General features: G+C 41.1%; 1 protein-coding gene across 5 annotated transcripts in view; it reads right to left on the bottom strand.

The window, feature by feature from the left end:
- Window positions 1-23,313, bottom strand: part of grid2ip.L (glutamate receptor, ionotropic, delta 2 (Grid2) interacting protein L homeolog) — a 56,069-nt gene that overhangs the window by 18,731 nt on the left and 14,025 nt on the right. For 3 of the 5 annotated variants that reach the window (NM_001374464.1, XM_041575454.1, XM_041575457.1), the window contains 4 exons: window positions 6,163-6,414; window positions 4,570-4,655; window positions 1,998-2,067; window positions 1,447-1,541 (listed from right to left, as the gene is read on the bottom strand). In NM_001374464.1, coding sequence (NP_001361393.1) covers window positions 1,447-1,541; window positions 1,998-2,067; window positions 4,570-4,655; window positions 6,163-6,414 — 503 coding nt within the window. Of the gene's footprint in view, window positions 1-1,446; window positions 1,542-1,997; window positions 2,068-4,569; window positions 4,656-6,162; window positions 6,415-12,860; window positions 13,230-20,085; window positions 20,414-23,313 lie in introns of those variants that run through there. The other 2 variants (XM_041575456.1, XM_041575455.1) reach the window with 2 other exon arrangements.

Here is a 23,313-nt window from a genome sequence, read left to right as displayed (position 1 = left end):
CATATACAGCTCTTTATGGGAGATTGGAAATTGGGGTAACACTTACCATGGATGGATTTGCCTAATATAATAAGAGCGGGGTTCGGAGCATAGTTCATCTGAACCACTTTGTTTAAATGGTGAGCAGACATTGAATTTAGCAAGCTCCCTAGATATATGGGTGGTGGTGATTAAGCATTCACTAGGAAACTCCGAAAAGGGTGCTGTATATAATTGAGTGTTACAAATAGAGTCCAGATTACCCTAGTAACCATGCATTGATTTGAATAAGAGACTGGGATATGAATAGGAGAGGCCTGAATAGAAAGATGAGTAGTAACAATACATTTGTAGCTTTGCAGAGCATTTGTTTTTAGATGGAAAGAGTCATAAGAAGGAGGCAAATAATTGAAATAATATTAAAAAATAAGTAACGAAGACCAATTGAAAATTTGCTTAGAATTAGCCATTCTATAACATAGTAAAAGTTAACTTAAAGGGATTCTGTCATGATTTTTATGATGTAGTTTTTATTTCTAAATTACACTGCAAATAATTCACTCTACAATATAAAATGTCATTCCTGAAACAGCAAGCGTATTTTTTTTAGTTGTAATATTGGTGTGTAGGCGGCATCTCAGGTCATTTTGCCTGGTCATGTGCTTTCAGAAACAGCCAGCACTTTAGGATGGAACTGCTTTCTGGCAGGTTGTTATTTCTCCTACTTTATGTAACTGAATGTGTTGCAGTGGGACCTGGATTTTACTATTGAGTGCTGTTCTTAGATTTACCAGGCAGCTGTTATCTTGTGTTAGGGAGCTGTTATCTGGTTACCTTCCCATTGTTCTGTTGTTAGGCTGCTGGGGGGGAAAGGAGGGAGGGGTGATATCACTCCAACTTGCAGTACAGCAGTAAAGAGTAACTGAAGTTTATCAGAGCACAAGTTCCATGACTGGGGGCACCTGGGAAACTGACAATATGTCTAGCCCCATATCAGATTTCAAAATTAAATATGAAAAAATCTGTTTGCTCTTTTGAGAAGTGGATTTCAGTGCAGAATTCTGCTGGAGCAGCACTATTAACTGATGCGTTTTGAAAAAAATATGACAGTATCCCTTTAAAGGCGAACCACCGTCTATTTGGGACATGTAGGTTAGGGGTCCATGCTGGGAAAGTTAGCTTTTTGGATCTTTGATGTAGTACCATCAAAATCAGCCGGCATTAGGATACATCATTGTTATAACCAGAAGAATTTCTAAACGTACACAGGTTTCATACATAGAACCCCAGAGCTGTTATCTAACACTGTCTGCATTGCCAGTGAGCAGCATGAAACAGCGCCACCACTGGGAAACGTCAGGTAACTAAGGTTGGTCTCAATTTAAAGTCACACCTCTGGTTTTCAGGGTCTATTGGGATTTTAGTAATAATCCTAATAACCCTCTGCATGAAAATCCACTCACTCACCTGCGCAGTAGGTTACACTTCCCTCTTCCACCACCAGGGTGGGCATAGCGCCACTGCCCTGCAGCATACACACCACCTTCTCATGGCAACAGTTTCTGCAGTTACAATGAAGGAGATTAAAAAACAGTTAGCACAAAGGAAAAAGAAATACAGAATACAAAGAGAAAAGCAAGAATACAGAATACAGCTTGTGATAACTGCTCTATTTCCCCCAAATGCTCCACACCCAAGATGGAGTACACTAAAATATTAGCCACATTGCACACATGGCCACCATCCTAAGGATTGTGCTCCAGTTTCAAATGCGAATGTGAGCTGTCTCACAGCAGTTGATCCTGCGACTTGGGTTAATTGAATATGCAGGTGGCGTCTCCAATGAGACCTCACTCTTTATAATGCTCTCAATGTCCCCTTGGGTATTTAGACAGCTGGAGAGGAAAAGCTGCTTCCCTCTGGCTCATAATCGCCATCTAATCTACCTACTCGCTATTTACAACATCTCAATTTCACATCTGGTGGGACTAGGGACTTGAGGCCTATTGTTATCTCACCTCATGTCCAGACCATTCAGGAACAGAATTCTATCTCCAGCTTGAAGTCCAGCCGCATCTGCAGGGCTACCTGAGAGAGAAGGGATACTCACTAGAATATATGCAGTGCTTCAGCTTACAGTATAGTTAAAGGAAAACGAAAGCATAACTAAAGAAGTAGCTAGAAATGTTGTACATTATGTTGTACCAGCCCAAGGCATCCACAGCCCTTTAGCAGTAAAGATCTGTGTCTCCAAAGATGCCCCAGTAGCTCCCCATCTTCTTTTCTGCTGATTCACTGCACATGCTCTGTGCTGCTGTCACTTACTGAGCTTAGGGACCCACTCACAATATACAGTACACATAGAATAGAAATGTAACAATAGAAGGCTGATTAGTAATTAATACAGATAATTACTACATGGCAGCACAAAAACCAGTGCAATTAGCATCAGAATTTAATAATCAGCCCTGTAGCATCAGCTTATGTTACAGACCAACCTAAGTTTCTGCTGGATAATTAGTGACGAGCCCTAAGCTTAGCTTCTCAACAGCTGCTCAGAGCCCACTGAGCATGTGAGTGTCACAGACACTTTCCAAGATGGTGACCCCCTGTGACAAGTTTGAAGTCCTGGATCATTGCTGCTATTGACAAGCTGAAACTTTAGCCTTGTGCAATAAGTTCACTATATAAAATATGGCATTTTTACTTGAATATATTTTCAGTATTTAGTTCTCCTTTAAGGCACTCTTACTATCCTAACTAAGGCTATATGAATATTGGAGGCAAAACAATCCCATACTAAGGCTATATGTTATAGAATGGCCAATTCTAAGCAACTTTTCAATTAGTTATGTGTAGTCTGGTTGTTCCCATTCCTACTGTAAGGTTCTGAGGAATTGGGATGATTCCAAAACCAGTGGGTGGTTTCTTAATGATTCCAGATTGTACCATGTTGCAGCACCACGTTTTTAATAATTAAAATGCCTTTATTGGATACACATGGCAGAATCTGGTTAATCTCGATGTTTCAGGGCCCAACTGGCCTTTTATCAAGCTTGATATTATTATAATATTATTATTATTATTATTATTATTATTATTAATAGCTTGATAAAAAGGCCAGTTGTGGCCTGAAACATGGAGGTTAACCAGATTCTGCTATGTGTATCCAATCAAGGCATTTTAATTATTAAAAACTTGGTGCTGTACAAAGAATTTCATCCAGATGTCTGATTTAATAAATACTGTAGAAGTGAAAAGTTATCACCTTCCCCAAAATTGGAAGCATGGCAGGGCGACCCAAAATAGATATGGCTCTGGGTTCCAGTAACTTCTAGCAACACCACTGGAAGTGGATATTAGTGGCTTTGGATATGGCTATGTCATCCCAACACAACTGAGACATGTAGGGATGGACTATATCTACAAAAGCAAAACTACAAACCCAAACATCCATACCCACAGGATACTGGGAGTTATCATCCCCTGCACCTGAAGCTTCACATCTGTGACATGCTTACATGCTTTCATTCTTGCACCTATAGTTTCAATAGACTGAGGGGCATATTTACTTAGCTCGAGTGAAGGAATAGAATAAAAAATACTTTTTTTCAAAGTATTTTTTTTGGCTACTTTGACCATCGAATTGGCTACTTCGACCTTCGACTACGACTTCGAATCTAACGATTCGAACTAAAAATCGCTCAACTATTCAACCATTCGATAGTCGAAGTACTGTCTCTTTAAAAAAAACTTCGACCACCTACTTCGCCACCTAAAACCTACCGAGCATCAATGTTAGCCTATGGGGAAGGTCCCCATAGGCTTTCCTAGCTTTTTTTGATCGAAGGAAAATCATTCGATCGATGGATTAAAATCCTTCGAATCATTCGATTCAAAGGATTTAACGATTTTTCCTTCGATCGTACGAATGAAGGAAATGCGGTAAATCCTTCAACTCCGATATTCGAACTCGAAGGATTTTACTTAGACGGTCGAATATCGAGGGTTAATTAACCCTCGATATTCGACCCTAAGTAAATGTGCCCCTGAGTGTTCAGCTTTTAAGCTGAGAGGTGGCTGCTCTTATTGCAGAACATTCTCCATGAAGGCAAAACTTGTCCAAAAAAGTTGCTATGATGTTATGAATACGTGATCAGCACTGCACACATGACATGGGGAGTCCCATTTATCAAAGGTCGAATTTCAAATTCATATGAGTTTGTGAGAGGGTCGTCCAGAATTTAAAGGGGAAGTTAAACCCAATTGGAACTCACAGCACGAACCACGGTGTAAGAATTGAAACAGAAGATTTTATTTACAGGAACACCAGAGGCTTTCAATATCAGGTGCCCTTTACACACTCCAGCAATCACTTCTTCAAACACATTCAGTTACAATTGTTCCAATGAACCAGGAAACAAGGAAGTAAAAATGTTTTCCCCTTCCCACCCCTAATCTGCATATGCAAATTAGAATTCGGATTAAGTTTGGCCGAACCTTTTTACAAAGGATTTGGGGGTTTGGCCGAATCTAAAATAGTGAATTCGGTGCACCCCTAGAAATTACCATGTCAGTGGAAAGTGTTACCTGGGATAACGGATTCAATCCACACTGGAGCATTTCCACGTAACGTGAAGCCAAAGCTGCTGCTGCCTTTACATACCCGTACCGTCCTGCAGGGGCACAGGGAAGGTCAATATATGTGAGGGAAATGAATCAAGGTTTAACAACTGAAGCAAATAATTAGCTTTATATATATAGTGAATAAAGTACCCCCTCTTGTAAAATATAAGGATATTATAAGTTACCGAGAAGTTCCATGATCATATAATATATGTTTTTATACAGGTCATGGAACTAGGGTTGCCACCTTCTGTCCCATGTAACTCCTGGCAGGTGGGGCGGAGACTCAATGTAATGGGGGTGGAGCCGCAACGTAACAGGTCGGTCAGTGACACCCCAGGGACGGACCATAACATCAGGGCTAAGTTATGATGTGGTGATAAGCATTGGGTCAATTGCCACATCAATCATAGGAAATCCTGCCCGGTTTTCCTTATTTGGAAAACTAGGCAGGCAGTTTTGACCCAAATAGGGTCAAAACTGTACGTGGAACTCCGAGGTGACTTTTAATATCCTCATATTTTGCAACAGGGGGTACTTTACTTATTATAATACACAAGTTTCAGTGTCATGTGTCAGAAATGACATCACTAAGCTCTGATTATAACCAATGACATCACTAAGCACCATTTATAAGGATATAATTTACAGGATATTCATGGCTCCTGTGTATTATAGAAATATTGTCATTCCCACAATGCCCTGCATGTGTCCATCATTCTCTTTCTTTACAGATCTGTTAATCACAGAATTTAAGAGCCAGGCTAAAAGATTAGGGTGCTAAAGGCAAGCCCCCAGCCATCACTAATCACTGCCTCTTCCCTTTCCGGCTTGCAACCTCCATCTGCCCCACATGCCACCTCTTCCTCACCACCGCCAACCCCAATCATCTACTCGTTCGTTATTGAAGGCAGCAGAACATGTTCCTAGGGTCCTAGTGCCTCACCCCAAATCTTGATCTCTAGGCACCTACTCCCTACCCCTAGTTGTGGTGCTGCACAGCATGCAAGGCATTGTGGGAGATGGAGTCTTGGCTGGAAGAGAGCTGACTACTTCAAGGTGGTTTCAGTGATGCATGTAGACAAGTAGCAGAAGACCATTAACTTCAAAACTATGGGCAGGCTGCCATGGGTTGGGGGATTTGGAGCCCAATATGCAATTGCCATAATTATCTCTTAAAGGAGAAGGAAAGGTTAACCTTATCAGAAAGGTCCACCTAAATATAAACCCTCAAAGTAATACTCCTCTGTCAAAAGAAACACCACATTTCTTTCCTTCTATTGTGTACACATGGGCTTCTGTATCAGACTTCCTGTTTTCAGCTTAAACCTCCTTGCCCCGGGCGTGAGCATGCTCAGTTTGCTCCTCTTCCCCCCTCCCTTCTCTGCTTAAATCTGAGACCAGAGCTCTAAGTGATCAGGAAGAGACTCAAGTGATGTCACATCAAGCTAATACTGCAGCTCCTATCTTAAACAAACAGAAAGCTTCTAGAGCTTTTTACTCAGGTATGGTAAAACATTCTACATCCTCCATAGCTTTCCTTCTCCTTTAACGTACCTATGTGGTTGCCCTGTGCCTACACTACTGGCAATCAGTGATGTACTCTTCCTCAGTCCCCGTCCTCCTTCGTCCTGACTTTGTGGTATTGGAGCGGCCCGAGTAGAGACCAGCAGCCTCTCATGGTGATCCTCGCTCCGGCTCCTCCGTAGGCGGTTACTGCGGTCTCTCCGGGAACGGCAAATCTTACTGATAAGACTCTGAGACACCACATGATCGAATCGCTGTCGGTGTTTCTTCGGGATAAAGATCCTATAAGAACATTATAAATCATTTAGCATTTTCCTGAGGATACAATATCTCCATATATTTATATTTGTCACTCTACAGCTTCAGTCTTCAAGTCCCAAAAAGAAAACCAAAGACTGTGACTTGTGGGGAGACATCCATGTGACACCCATTAAATCAAAGAGGCAATTTGGACCCTGGATTATGACACTGGGAAATTTACCTTTTCACATTCAGAGGATAAGAATATGACTTATTAAAGGAACAGTAACATCCAAAACACAACATTGATCCTTTTCATTCACTCACCAGATATTTCTATAATGATTGTGTTCAACGGTTTTGTGGTTTGTACGATCACAAAAATACATTTGGAGTCACAAAAGTACATTTTGTCAGCACAATAAATAATTGTGTCGTACATTGTCAGGGAGAATCCCATTTTAAAAGGAAGGCCATTCACCCTTTTACTCTGTAGATTGAATTGTATCAGGGGACACCTACACTTTGTATACAAACAAATCCTGTAATGTCTTGTATTCATTTTACCCACTCAAACAGCTAAATGGAAATTTTCTCAGCAGTCTAAACACTTTACTGCAATGTTAAATGATTTGTATCGTTTTAGTTTTCATGACATTAGCAGTTTTTCACTGATACTATTATGAATTTGCAACAGAAGCTCCCCTTGCTCTTTGCTCAGTTGACAAGAGAACAGAATGCCAAAAGTTACCGGTGCAAGAAGCTTCTACTGTCACGTCTCTGCTCTGTTCTATTGCTCCTGTCATACTGAAAGACTGAGCAGAGAAGCATCTGGAGACACCTCCTGTATCAGTAACTTAAGCTTCTGTCCAACCACATTTACAATGTGATATTATCAGTGTTTTGAAAACCGATCATATGAAAAAGAAGAAGAATAGAATGCAAAAGTGCTCAATTTTACTTTGTTATAGAGTATAGGTCACTTGGTTGGTGTGTTATAGCAGGACACAGTGGGATAATATTAGGGTGCACCAAATCCACTATTTTGGATTCGGCCGTAACCCCGAATCCTTGGCGAAGGATTTGGTCGAATACCGAACTGAATCCGGACCCTAATTTTAGGGTTGGGAAAGGGAAAACATTTTTTACTTCCTTGTTTTGTGACAAAAAGTTACGCGATTTCCCTCCCCGCCCCTAATTTACATATGTAAATTAGGGTTTGGATTCGGTTCGGCCGGGCAGAAGGATTCGGCCGAATCCGAATCCTGCTGAAAAAGGCTGAATCCTGGCCGTATCCCAAACCGAATCCTGGATTCGGTGCATCCCTAGATAATATAATAGGCTATAGGTAATACAGCACAATCTCTAACAAGCCGGCCCCTCTTATCCTCCTGTATGTTTGATGTATCCACCCTTCTGCTGTACAGCGCTGAACTATACATTGGCACTTTATACATACACATTTTATACATAGCAATCCCACCTTGCTACTTGTCTCTCTCCCATTATATTTCTTTCTCTCCCTAAGGGACCTGATATTTTCTTTAGGGAGAGGAAAAAAGTCTAGGAAGATTTAGCAGAGCAGTAACCACCCTATAATTATGTTGGCAGTGAGATAAAAGCCCTGTGCGCGACATCACACAGCAAGTGCCGCATCTCCAGCTGTCAGCTCCTGCCACTTCCATATCTTCCATCAAAGGATAAAACCGCCTTTCCCTGTGATACAGCCGGGTTCACACAGAGCACAATACTCGGGGCAAATTGTCATTTGGATCTGTATAGCAGCTGCTCCCATCCCTGGCTGATTTCAAGGTATTTCTGCCAAAATTGACTCCTTTCTGAGCAGAAATAGATTTATATAGATCTGTATATGAAATCGCAAAACAGTTGTGCTAGGTTTACATGTCACACCGGGAGTGCAGAGAGTGGTAGTACAGGTGCAGGACCTGTTATCCAGAATGCTCGGGACCTGGGGTCTTTCCGTAATTTGGATCACCATACCTTACATCTGTTAAAATAAGTTGAACATGAAATAAAGCCAATAGGCTGGTTTTGCTTCCAATAAGGATTAATTACTGTATATCTTAGTTGGGATCAAGTACAAGCTACTGTTTTATTATTACAGAGAAAAAAATAAAAACATTTTAAAAAGGTGAATTATTTTATTCAAATGGAGAGTATTGGAGACGACCTTCCCGTCAGCGTTTTGGATAACGGATCCTATACTTGTACGACAAAATCCCTGATGCAGACTGTGATAGTCTATGAACATTTGCATTAGGTTTTTATCTGAAGAGATATTAGTCGGGGAGGTTGTCATTCAGATGGTGCCCCGGACAAGTACTTCTTGCCCCTCTACCCACTCCTGAATGCCACTCCGCTCAATCACCTGCTCCCCACCCCAGTCCCAGTCACCTGTGGGCCACTCTTCATGGCCCTTTTAGGATCTTGGAGCAAGTCAGGTTTGACTTAAAACAGTATAATCCCCCATATGTAATAAAAGGCACTAAGTTTGCCCAGGAGCAGTAACCCACAGCAACCAATAAGATGTTTGCTTTTAAACAGGTGACCAGTGAATGCTACCTGCTGATTGGTTACTGCTCCTGGGCAAACTTAGTGCTTCTATTACTAGGGATGCACCAAATCCACTATTTTGGATTCGGCCGAACCCCCAAATCCTTTGCGAAACATTGGCCGAATATCGTACTGAATCCGAAGGGAAGGGGAAAACATTTTTTACTTCCTTGTTTTATGACAAAATGTCACGCGATTTCCCTCCCCGTCCCTAATTTGCTTATGCAAATTAGGATTTGGATTCGGTTTGGCCAGGCAGAAGGTTTCGGGCCGAATTCGAATCCTGCTGAAAAAGGCTGAATCCTGCCTGAATCCTGGATTCGGTGCATCCCTATTTATTACCAGGGGCGATCCTGGTAATTTTGCTGCCTGAGGCGACCTTCCTTTTGCTGCCCCCACCCCTCCCCACGGCACTCAACTCTTCAGCGCCGGATGGGGTCAGGGACAGTCGGCGGCACACTTGAGGGGTCGGAGGCGGTCCACGTCGCTAGTGCAGAGAGTGCAATTGCGTGCTCTGCACTAGAAAAGCCGAATTTCCAGGTTGAAAATCGGAAATTCGGCTTTTAGTTAGCAGGAGCGGCATTTTTGCCAGGGGGTGCACTGCCGCCTGAGGCGAGTGCCTCAACTCGCCTCATTGGTGGAGCGTCCCTGTTTATTACATAACCCCACAAGAGTCAATAGATGCAACAGAGGCAATAGATGGCTTCTGCTATGCCATTTCAATAGTCAAAACCACCAGTGCAGAGAACAACAAGGGACAGACAGCCACTAATTTCAGTAGCAAATACCGTAAGCCGTTGATAGTTTTTAATGAACGTATATAGGAATGGTGCTTAGGGTTATGCTATTTTTCCCTGGGCAAAATGTTACTTTTTGGGTTTACATCCTGCAATGTTATCACCCATCCCCTTTAACAATATCCACATGCTTGCTGGGTGAGCAAACAATGTCAGTACACAACATGAATATGTATCTCTGTAGAGAGTGGAAATGAATATAGGGAAGGTTAAAGCAGGAGGAGAAAGGAAAAAAAAATCAAAGATGCTGAGAGCAGCAAATCTATAAATATATGTGACATATTTTCTTTTTTAATGTCCTAATATTCCATTAATCTCTTGCTGAAAGCTTTGCCACTGCCCTAATTGCTCAGTGCTATTACTCATCAACAGGCAATTAGTGGTTCATTAACTGCTTAAACAGGCTTCTGAATTATACACTAGGAATGGACATCATCAATATCATAACTTGATGGTATTTGTTGGAATACTTCCACACCACCGCCATACATAAACCACCTTGGTCTTGCCTCCATAACACATTTGGGGGAAAATGTAATAAAATTCGCAAAGAGCAAAACTTTACGTATAAAAATCGGCATGTCGCAATGTAATATGCTTCATTAGGCCTTTATTGTATTGCGAATCTTAATTGCGCATTGCGAACCTACTCTGGAGTTTCGTTAAATATTTTGTCGCAAAAGACGGTTTGCGATTGCAAAATTTTATTACATGCACTGCGCACTATTGGAAACGATACGATTTGCAATCGCTATCCTACTGTCGCATGAGGGGCATAGTGTTCGAAAAGGCAAAAATTTTTTACTTTGGGAACATTTATTCGCAAACAGATTGCTAGCGATTTTTGCGTTAGCGACCGATATTACATTCCCCCGTTAGTGTCCATATGGTAGTGCAGGTATGGGATCTATTATCCAGAAACACATTATCCATAAAGCTCCGAATTACAGGAAGGCCGTCTCCAATAGACTCCATTTTAATCAGATAATTATTTTTCTCATTAATAATAAAACAGTAGCTTGTACTTGATCCCAACTAAGATATAATTAATCCTTATTGAAAGCAAAATTATTGGAATTATTTAATCTTTAAATTATTTTTTAGTAGACTTAAAGGAGAACTAAACCCTAAAAATTAATGTGGCTAAAACTACCATGTGTTATATAGTGAACTTATTGCACCAGGCTAAAGTTTCAGCTTGTCAATAGCAGCAATGATCCAGGACTTCAAACTTGTCACAGGGGGTCACCATCTTGGAAAGTGTCTGTGACACTCACATGCTCAGTGGGCTCTGAGCAGCTGTTGAGAAGCTAAGCTTAGGGCTCGTCACTAATTATCCAGCACAAAATGAGGTTGGTCTGTAATATAAGCTGATGCTACAGGGCTGATTATTAAATTCTGATGCTAATTGCACTGGTTTCTGTGCTGCCATGTAGTAATTATCTGTATTAATTACTAATCAGCCGTATATTTCTATTCTATGTGTACTATATATATTGTAAGTGGGTCCCTAAGCTCAGTAAGTGACAGCAGCACAGAGCATGTGCAGTGAATCAGCAGAAAAGAAGATGGGGAGCTACTGGGGCATCTTTGGAGACACGGATCTTTACTGCTAAAGGGCTGTGTTTGCCTTGGGCTGGTACAGAAGCACAAAACATCATTTACTGCTTCTTTAGTTTAACTTTCCTTGTCCTTTAAGGTACAAATATCCAAATTACGAAAAGCAGTATTGCAATGGAGGCGAATGTGACTGGGCCCACCTATGTTTTGTACTTTTACACTTAAGTCCCCCACTGGTTTTCTCTTAATAAATAAGCAACCCCTAATGAAAACCCATTTTCACTAGTTTTATATAATGATATAAAGAAAACTACACGCATTATAATGCTACCTCTAAGGCACACACCTCACCTTAGAGGTCCCAAAGCAATGAAGAAAGAGGGTCAAGTCTGAAGAATTTGTTTTCTAGATACTCTTGGAACACTATATCAAAGGGACTCTAACAACAACATGGTTATGGACTAAGAGGTGACTGAAAAAATATGCTGGACTTGAACTGGGCAGGTAGGGGGTAGTAGGTTGACCCCAAAAGGTTTTTTTAAGAAATCCCCCAGATACAAGGGGAACCAAAAGCAGCATGAATAGAGGTGGCCCCAAATTGATTCTCAAAGAACTAGAATGAAGATGTTCACATTGAACATTGATATAAGTCGAGTTAACTATACCACCCTCCAATAATCCCTAAGGCTGGGCTTTCTGGACATTCTTATTCAAGGTCTCATTTGTGGTCCAACATTTCTTCAGGACCCCCTTTTTTCTCATAACAAATTCAAGAATTCTTCTACAAATATTTAACTCTTCCAACCAAACCTTATCCTAACTGGGCTTCAGTGAATGATGAGTATGTAGAGTAGGCAAGCAAGTTTTTCCCCATCTACTGCTTCCCCATCCACCTTCAGAGGGGTCAACAGATGAAGAGCTGAACAGATGGGAAATCTCTACTTTAAGGTGACTATAACTTCAGAGACATGGACAGCCCTGAGATATTATGGGACCAGAACTGCAGACTTATGTGAAAGGTCTCCTAACTTTATCCCCAGTGGACTTTCCGGAGTCACATGCTAGGGTATCTTAACCTCTATCTTTCAGCATCTCTAAGAAGGCTTTAGCATATTACTAACAGAGACATTAACTAGTGCTTTCATGTATTACCCTAGATAATGTCCTCTGTATTATACAGAACTATGTTCAGCTATTCACCTCCGTTCCCGTCCGAAGAAGCTTTGCATCTAATTACCCCATCACAGGTAAACACAGCAGGTTCAGCTTCATCAGGAGCCAATTAACCTTTCAGTGTATTTTAATACTGTTAGAAAAACCCAGAGGAATCCCTGGTAAAAACAGAAAGAACATACAGCCCAAGCAGATTGTGTCCCAGTGAGAATCAAACCCTTAAATAATTCAGGACTGGTATAAAGGGCATTGAGTTTTGTGAGGGTTGGTAGATCAACATTCTATATATTTCCCCCACCTTATTACCCTTCATAAAGGTAAAAAAGACTCCCTTAATCTTCATTAATAGTTGTTAGTTACAAAGGCAAATAAAGAGCAGCCTACCTGAAATGCTTGGCTAAGCCATGGTGCTTCCCCATATTTTTCTTTCTGATTTTGAGTGTTTCAAGCAAGGAGGCTTCAGGTATTTGTTGGCATTAAAAGTCCTCAGCAAAGTCAAAGAGAAAAGGCTGGCACTAAATGTCAAGATAATGTGAACAATATCAGATCATCTTGCTTCTCCTTGTCCTGCTCTCTGTTCTGCCTTCTCCGTGCAGCTGCCTGTGGTGTGGAAGTCTCAATACCTCCACAAAGCTCATCTCCTATCTGTCCCGTGCATTACCGGTCCACCCTCCCCTCGTTCTTTTATTTTTTTCATCTTCACGAAAAACCCTCACGAGAAAGTGCTGTTAATGAGCTGGCTCTGAAACCTCAATCTTGGTGAATACCCAGAGGATCTCAGCTCACTAATTTGAATACAAGGGTGGGAAGTGGAGACAGGGAGTTTTTTATTAACCCATCTCCTATGCTGAAGCCACACATGAATCAGTTGTGACAAACAATACAAATTGTTCAGCCTTGCAAGCCAATGAGATGGTGGGGTGAAAGGAAGCTAATGCACTTAGCAATGAAAGTGCCCTAAAGCAGGGATCCTCAACCTCAACCCAACCCCAACCCAATGTGAGCCACATTCAAATGTAATTTGGGGAGCAACACAAGCATGAAAAATGTTCCTGAGGGTGAAAAATAAGGGCAGTAATTGGCTATATGGTAGCCCCTATGTGGACTGGCAGCCTACAGGAGGTTCTGTTTGGGAGTACATCTGGTTTTTATACAACCAAAGCAAGCCTCCAAGCCTGGAATTTAAAAATAAGCAGGTCACTGGGAGCAACATCCAAGGGGTTGGAGAATAACATGTTGTTCATGAGCCATTGGTTGGGGATCACTGCCCTAAAGTATTCAGTCTTCACTACAGACTCCAGTTGAGTACATATGTTACAGGTATGGGATCCAGAATGCTCGGGACCTGGGGCTTTCTGGATAAGGGGTCTTTCCATAATTTGGATCTTCATATCTTAAGTCTAAGTCAACTAGAAATTCCTTTAAACATTAAATAAACTTAATAGGCTGTTTTTGCTTCCAGTAAGGATTAATTATATCTTAGTCGGGATCAAGTACAAGTTACTGTTTTATTATAACAAATAAAAAGGAAATTGTGGATAATTTGATTATAATACACAAAAGCCATGAATATCTTGTAAATTATATCCTTATAAACGGTGAGTTCTGATGTCATCAGTTATAAACGGTGAGTTCTGATGTCATTTCAGTCACATGACTCATTGAAATTTGTGTATTATAATAAATAAAGTACCCCCAGTTGTAAAATATGAGGATATTAGAAGTTACCTCGGAGTTCCATGACCTGTATAAAAACACTCGGCCTTCGGCCTCGTGCTTTTATATGGTCATGAAACTCCTCGGTAACTTATAATATCCTTATATTTTACAAGAGGGGGTACTTTATTCACTATATATACTATTACATAATACTTTTTGCAGTTGGAATGCAGTGCTCGTGTAACTGTCAGCACATCTGAAAGATGATCTATTGACACTGCGCATTGTTTAGGTCCCCAGTTGGCCCTCTCATGGGTCCTCCAGTAGTGGTAGTAGTGCTTGTTATTATGGCCTGGTACAATTCACACAGCCTTGCTCTAAAGATCTTTGGTAGTACAGGTATGGGACCTGTTATCCGGAATGCTTAGGACCTTGGTTTTTCTGGATACTGGAATATAACCAGAATATAAGATGGTCAACCACACAAAAGGTTTTTCAGTATTTCTAGGGGACTGTTCCCAATCTAACAGCTAGTACAAGTATGGGATATGTTATTCGGAAACACATACAGTATATGGGCATGAAATGATACCACATTGGCCTGAATACTGATAATATAATGCCCACAGAGTAAGGACGATTGTAGATGAGAGGGACCTCTCTTCTAAATTCATAAGAGTGGCCCTTAAGTAAGTTTTATCCCTAGGATTAAGAGGAGACTTTTCTAGGTTAGCTACAAGTCGGTAGCTGTAAGGCACATGTTTTAACCACTCAAACAGCACTCAGCCAACCTTAGTAAATAATCCACAGAGACAAAAGTTGGCTAAAGATAAGAGTCTTAATTCTCTAACGGGAGAATAAAAATGATGATAAACTATGAAAAAAACAACTTGCTACCCAAAATAACAAGCTCTCCAGCCTGACCTCAATTCAGTTTCTAAGTCAGCTCCTCTGGGGAGATTATACCAGAGAAAAATGAAACCTGAACAGCGTCCCAGATCTGAGATATGGTAGACACAATCAGGCTGAGTATCTGTGTTGCTCTCACAGCTGAAACACGGGGAGATATGTAGACAGTCAAACGCAGCAGGAATCCACCTCCCTGTTGCATTTAACCATTTGTAGATGAGAAATGCCCTAGTGAAAGGGTTTCCTGAGCTAGACAACAGCATCCATCATCTACGTACCTTACACTGGCCATGCTTATAATGATCCATTGGTTTACCCAGATCAGTAAATGGTGGATTTTACCAAGTCATAGGCTAATCCAAAGGTCATCACCGGGCCAATGATCAGTTTGCATGTTAGGGGGACCATTCAGAGCATCAATGGACCAATGATGTGATCTGTATACACATTCAGATAGGATAGCATGCCAATTGACCAGGCATCGTCCACGTAAGGCCTACAATGTCTACCACTCCATGCACACAGTAAGCATGAGTAGCATGGGACTCCCAGGAATTGTTTCAGGGAGGTTATCATGTCTGGTTCTGTCTTGCTTTATGACTGATGGGAGGAAATTGAAAAAGCCAATGAAGAAAGGAAGAAACCTGAGCTCCTAGAAAAAAAAACCTACTCAATCCCAATGAGAAGATCCAAATTTAGTATATAACATGCCCTGATCAGAACTTAACCTAGGAACCCTACACTTGTGAAGATATACAACATAAACAAGTCACCTTTTATGGGGTTAACCTATTATTGATTCAAATGCTTGCCCAGGCTGAATTGACTGGTAACAATCTGTGTAATTCATGCCCGCCGCATTCATGTCTGCCACTTTCTTTAGCAGAATAATTTTCACAATGGGCTTTGCATACAGATGGGTTCATTTGAATTTTCTTGCCGCTTTGTTAAACGCTTAATTAGACAAACAAACTTGTGATGTTCTGCTTTTTTTTTTTCTCTCCATAGTTCCTCGGGTCTGTGTGTGTGGGAATAGCTCGTTCATGCTCCTGCCTGAGGGAGAAGAAGAGTACGGATAGTTTACAAGGAGATCCTGTAACAGGAGTCTCCCTTAGGGCCACGTAAAGGATAACATACAAGGTCACATTTGGGAAGTTGAAGGGGGCTTTGTGTTAAAGGGAATTTGGCTGAAAATGGAAAGAGATTGATGATGCCTACATCACTTGGCTACAGTGCTAGAAGAACATGAATATCAGGACAGAGGTTGCCATGAAATTTTTATTCAGGGCCATTGGGGGGGGGGGGTTTGTAGAGCTGGGACTGGATAACTGTAGGCGTGTTTTGCCGCCAGAGTGAAACGGGAGAAATTCGCCCCCTCACTACTGGATATAGGTCTACCATCCCTCAAATTCTTAATGGACTGGAAACATTGTCACATGTAAGGAGAAATTGCTTTATCATGGGGAAAATCATTATACTTATATAATTATATAACTTTATGATCATTTCCTTCTTTCTTTATGAGTTTTTTTCAAAGGCAAAATATGAGTCATTTGAATTAGTGATGTGCAGGAGATAAAGGAAAAGCTCAGCAACAAGAGTGTGAACGTGTGAATATCCACCTCGAGAAGCAAAACTTGAGGAGTGGCAGGGCTCAATTTATTCTGCTGCTTTCGGTGATACAGCATTCCCAACTAAAGCAGAACAGTCTGGGTTTCCCAATACAACACTGGAACAACTGTGTCATGTATAATGTGTAAGCAGCCGGGTATCTAGGGGATGTGTACCCTCTGTTGTGCTATATAATGACATTAGACGTCACAGAGGAATTCCATGTGTATATAAAGGAACAGGAGCACAAGCCAAGTACGACTGGTAAAGCTGATATTTCCCCAACCTACAGAGATGCCAACATGGATCCAAAGGGTTCCACTGCTTCGTATGGATAGTGGAGGACTTGGGTGATGATTCCATGCATTTCAATGGAGCAGCTAATTTTGGTTTCAGATGCAAATTATTGATGGACCTGTTACTGCAGGGCTTAAATCAGAGTGACACATGTTTGGGTCTAACCACCAGGAGCAAATTAATGCACAGGCTACCCCTAGGCTATAACCCAGTGTGATCAGGGACCCATTTCTATTTACTTTTCTTTTAATATTTCTTTTGATTTGCCCTGCTGGGTCGAGTCGGGCTCACTGCTGGGAGAAGACAAGGTGCTTGAGTACATGGGGATACATGGAGACCCAGTGATGTCGCTGGCACGAGCTGAACATGACCCAGCGTAGATAGCTCAGGTACACGCTTTCGGACCCAGGAGTAGCCTGAAAGGGGCCCTGTTTGGATGTAGCCTAGGGCCCCACATGTCATTAATCCGCCACAGGTAGCCAGTTGTGATGGGTGAATCTGTCCTGTTTCACTTCACAGAGAAATTTGCGAAACTCCGGAAAAAAATTTGAAACAGCGAAAAATTCGCAAAACACATTGAAATCAATGGGTGTCAAAATTATTTTGACACAACAATTTTGACAGAAGAGACAATTTTGTCCAAATGCATTTAAGTCACTGGGCGTCTGAATAATTTTGATGTGCAGAAGACAATTATTTTGTCGCATTGAATTTTCCCACAGCGAATTTTCACGAAAAAATTTGCTGTCGGCGGAATCCGGAAATCCGCAAAGCCTTGCCTGGCAAATAAATTCGCCCATCATTTTTGGCCAGTAAAACATGGGATATGGGCGATATTGCAAGTTTACTCACCCCTATTCCCCCTCTCATTTAACAGTCAGCTTCCTCTGATCTTTCAAACCTCCAAATCCACCCCAATTATTGCCCCTGTTATGCCACCTGTGTGGTAGATATTTACTGGCCTGGTCTGGCTGATCTTAAAAATTGGGTGTGGGCAATAACATGTGGGATTGGGGGGCGATGATACAATGGAGCTGGGAATTTGATGGGCAGTGGGCAGGTCAGGGAGAGCCTTATTATCAGAAATGAGCTTTGGAGCCAGAATGGGGCCAGAATGAAGGGTAGATTAAAAAATTACCAGCAAGTACATTTCCAGTGAAAGTAATACTGGCCCTGTCTCTACTGGTGAAACACCAGCCAGGTGGCAACACTAGTCAACCTTACCTCTGCTGCCTGAGACAAAGCCCAACCCTACCATGCTTCCCCACTTTCTAGCCTCCTGGATCCCCTTTTTAACGCAGAGGGTGTGGAGGGTCATTGGGCTGTGCAGAAGGCAGCCATATACATTATATCCTGAAGTAGGAAGAGTTGTACCTTCTGTTTAAAGGAGAACTAAAGCCTAACTAAATAAGTAGGCAGAAATGTTGTACATGATGTTTTCTGCTTCTGTACCAGCCCAAGGCAACCACAGCCCTTTAGCAGTAAAGATCTGTGTCTCCAAAGATGCCCCAGTAGCTCCCCATCTTCTTTTCTGCTGATTCACTGCACATGCTCTGTGCTGCTGTCACTTACTGAGCTTAGGGACCCACTCATAATATACAGTACACATAGAATAGAAATGTCACAATATAAGGCTGATTAGTAATTAATACAGATAATTCCTACATGGCAGCACAGAAACCAGTGCAATTAGTATCAGAATTTAATAATCAGCAAACCTGTAGCATCAGCTTATATTACAGACCAACCTCATTTTCTGCTGGATAATTAGTGACGAGCCCTAAGCTTAGCTTCTCAACAGCTGCTCAGAGCCCACTGAGCATGTGAGTGTCACAGACACTTTCCAAGATGGTGACCCCCTGTGACAAGCTTGAAGTCCTGGATCATTGCTGCTATTGACAAGCTGAAACTTTAGACTGGTCCAATAAGTTCAGTATATAAAATATGGCATTTTTATTCACATTCATTTTTAGGGTTTACTTCTCCTTTAAAACCTAACGTTCACCCTTCAAGCAATCACAGATGGGGACTTGTGACTAACGTACGAGGGCAGGGACCATCTTCTTACCGATGGATTGTATTGGATTATAACACAACATGGGGCTATAGGAAGTGATAGGAAAACCTGGAAGCCTGCGACACAATGACAAGAATAGCCTGCAGTCTGCACCAAGGACACCTTCATAGGAGGTACAACAGAAAATACAAAGAGAAAGTAACCTACAGGAGCAAACCACAGACATCACAATATTCAGGAGCTATGAATGGTGAGAAATCATAAACATAAGATAAAAAAATAGCAATTTAATAAAACAAGTTCTGCAAATCTTAAGAATATGCTATTCAATGGTAGATTTGTAAAAACTGCCATAAAAAATGCCCAATGCATTTTAACCCCAAATTGGGTTGAAATCAGAGACAATTAATAAAACATCAAATTACCATCAAAAATGCCTAATATGTTTCAACTCTAGATGGGGTCTGAGTAAGGGACCGTGAACAAAACAAAAAAATGATTCATTAAAGGGGACCTGTCACCCAGACATAAAAAGCTGTATAATAAAAGTCCTTTTCAAATTAAACATGAAATTCAAATTCTTTTTTTTTATTACAGCATTCATAGCTGTAAACGCAATTAAAATTCTTAGCTGTCAATCAACTATTACCTGCCCCTCCTCTATGCCTTAGGCATAACGGCAGGGCAGACAATTGCTTTCACTTTCCATTCATCACTGCTCTCCCCACATTCCCCCAGTTCTCGTCACCATTTAATTGTGTAACCAGGACATGGGGATGGACATCAGGTCCCCCATTCTGGTGCACAAACAAGATTTTGAGATGATACAAGACTTGTCTTAATAACAGTGTCCACAAATGGCTCCTGCCTGCTTGTTATATTTCTGAATTCCCAGACCATATGAAACAAGATACAAATAATTTATTTAGTGTAATTAAAGTTCATTTTGCTTAAATAATGTGATAAAATAGGATTTTGAATATTTTTTTCTGATGATGGGTCCCAGGGTCCCATTTAAAAAAAAAAAAATATTCATTAAAACACAAAATTACCATCAAAAATTCCCAACATTTCATGAAAGACAAAAACAATAGAAGAAATTACCGTAAAAATTACCTAATACGTTTTTCACCTTCAGATGGGGTCTTCATCAGGGGCCAGGAACAAACAAAATGATTCTGTTGTTCTTTACTCCTAATGAAGACCCTCTTTGGGGTTAAAATGCGCTGGCAATTCTCGTGGATAGCAGTTTTTCAATTAACAATTCTCTGCAGTCTTTCATTTGGAGTTGTGAAATGAGTCAACCCATTTGAAGTGGAACATCAGTGGCCATATTTGGCTGTTGTTTTGGGTGTCTATAGTCACTCTAACCCATCCTTATTCTGAGCTGGTGGACAATCATGCAGTCTCCAGGTCTCTGCCCGATAGGCCATGTAACTGGAAGCTGTTGGAGGGAGATAATAATGGATAAACTGACTGTCCCCAAGTCCCATTTGTCTTCCATCACCCTAACCCTGCACATTTCTTCAGGCAATCAGCAATGGAACAAACCATGCAAATTCTGGAGTGTAGGTCACGCATTTTGTGCCATATAGTGGCCCTTTCCAAATCTTCCTGATCTCAGCACATTCAAGTGGGCCGAAACTGTGCATGTATTTATTTATTACTGTTTTAAGGTAAAACACTGCAAAAAGATGTGTGCGGCTTTGTCTAATAAAGCAGCTTTTTTATCCAGGGGCTGAGTCATCACGCAGACAGTAATTTTAGATGAATCAGTGCTAATACACACCATGAAGTGCTATTATCTCTGTGTGATCTCAGATAACATAGATTTATGGATACGACTGCTAGGACAGTGATAGATTATGCAGCAGCTGAAATGAAAACCATGCATCTTTTTTAATAGAGGGGGATCAGAGATGACCCCCCCCCATCCCGGAGCTTGGAGATAACAGCACTTTATGTTTAGGAGATGCAGCTGATAAACATGTTCAGGCACAGGGTGTTAATGAGAAATAACACGTCACCTCGCTGCGAAAACTTGCCCTATATTTCTGTGGATAAATATATATATCTATGCAGTGCAAATTCTTTTTTTTCCCCGGACTACCTGGAATAGCAAGGGTTAAATACTTCCACAGGAAAAACAGATCAAGCCACACACACACCTCCCCTAGGAAACACATGCAAGAAGCTGCAATATGTATTTATGCACTGACAGGTTAACACCCTGCAAAGTACAGCAAGAACTTGTCATCAGCAAGTGCTCAGGTTAAATAATTAACAAGGCGTCTCACACCAAAAAAGTTTTTTTGTTTTTTTTTTGCTTAATGAAACAAAATATGTAAGTGTAAAAGTTATTTGAAAATATATTTGCTATTGAAAGCTGTACAACCTTCACTGCTGGTTCTGACTCTTGGAACAATGGAGAAGAAGCCAAATGATAAAATAGGCCAGGAAGAGAAGAAACTTCGGTACATTGTTTCAAGAGTCAGAAAAAGAGACGACAAAAGGATAATCAAATGCTGCTTTGAACGGCATAGTGGAAAGTGGCTAAATTGTATTCGATTGTATTAAACAGTGTAATAAACAGTGTTTGGATGGAGTTCCCCTTTAATGTAGTGGCCTGAAATCTCTGTGTCAGAAACAAGTTTGGTTTCTCCCTCTGTCTTAATAAATTGTGATATAGACAGATAGGTAGAGAGAGCGGGGGAAAGAGATAGATGAGAGAGAGAGAGAGAGAGAGAGAGATATAGAGAGAGAGAGAGAGAGAGAGAGAGAGAGAGAGAGAGAGAGAGAGAGAGAGAGAGAGATAGATGAGAGAGAGAGAGATATAGAGAGAGAGAGAGAGAGAGAGAGAGAGAGAGAGAGAGAGAGAGAGAGAGAGAGAGAGAGAGAGAGAGAGAGAGAGAGAGATATACAGATAGGTAGAGATAGAGCCAGATAGGTAGATGATAGATAGCGAGATAAAGAGATAGATAGAGAGATAGATAGATATTGATAGATAGATATTGATAGAGAGATATTGATAGATAGATAGATAGATAGATAGATATTGATAGATAGATAGATATTGATAGATAGATAGATAGATGATAGATAGATAGATAGATAGATAGATAGATAGATAGAAAGACATATAGATAGATTGTGATAGATAGAGAGATAGGTAGAGAGATAGAGAGAGAGAGAGAGAGAGAGAGAGAGAGAGAGAGAGAGAGAGAGAGAGAGAGAAAGAGAGAGAGAGAGATGATAGATAGACAGATAGGTAGAGATAAAGAGACAGATAGATAGTTAATCTTCTGCTCTATTGTTTCAGGAGTCAGAACCACAAGTGCACAGCTTTCAGTAGAAATTACAGTTACACAGTAGGGGGAGTTCCCCTTTAAAGTGGAAAGCTCTGTATTACAAGTTGTTAGGGATGAATCATTATGACAGTGGCAAAGCCAAGTAACATGTGTGATTGTGACTAACTAGAGCGCCAGTGCCACACAGCGGTGTCTGGAGAGTTGGAGCCGGTGAGTCTGATTGATGATTCTCACTCACTTAATGAGGTGCACTGGGAGAGAAGGCCGTCACACTTTACATTTTCTCACAAGAAACAAACTGAATGTACTTGGACTTCCCATGTGCCAGGCCTGTGGAGTGTGCACCTTTAGAATAATGGATCTATTAACACAGCCTCTGATATTCAACTTATTACTGTAGTTTAACTACAACTCCCAGCCACCTCAACAGCCATAAAGACATATGTATATCTGCATCTGATTGGACAATCTGGCTGATTTCAACTATACTGCCAGGCCAACATGAATGTCACCTAGAGGGTCAGTCTAATGTTCTAGTTCCTGAGGTCAGTTCCAATGTTCTGATCCCTGCAGTAAAATCTAATGTATTCCTCTGATCCTTGCAGTGAGATCTAATGTTCCAGTCCCTGCAGACATATCCAGTATTCTGATTATCTGCTGTCAGATCTAAAATACCCGCAGTCAGATCTGTTGGTCTGATCCCTGCATTGAGATCAAAGAATCCTATTCTTGCACTTGGATCAATTGTTCTGATCCCTGCAGCCATATCTATTGGCCAGATTCCTATAGTCAAATACAATACTCCAATCGCTGCAGTTAAATATATTGATCTAACTCATGCAGTCAGATCTATAGATCTGATCCCTGCAGTCAGATATGTTGGTCTAACCCTGCAGTCAAATCTACTGGTCTAAACTCTTCAGTCAAGTTTGGTGTTCCAGTCACTGCAGTCAGACCTTGTAGTGTGATCCCCTCAGTTAAATGATCTCATCACTGCAGACACATCTATTGGTCCCTGCAGACAGGTCTAACATTC

The sequence above is a fragment of the Xenopus laevis genome, chromosome 9_10L, assembly GCF_017654675.1.
Source record: "Xenopus laevis strain J_2021 chromosome 9_10L, Xenopus_laevis_v10.1, whole genome shotgun sequence".
Taxonomy (NCBI): domain Eukaryota; kingdom Metazoa; phylum Chordata; class Amphibia; order Anura; family Pipidae; genus Xenopus; species Xenopus laevis.
This window is presented reverse-complemented; position numbering and strand designations above follow the sequence as displayed.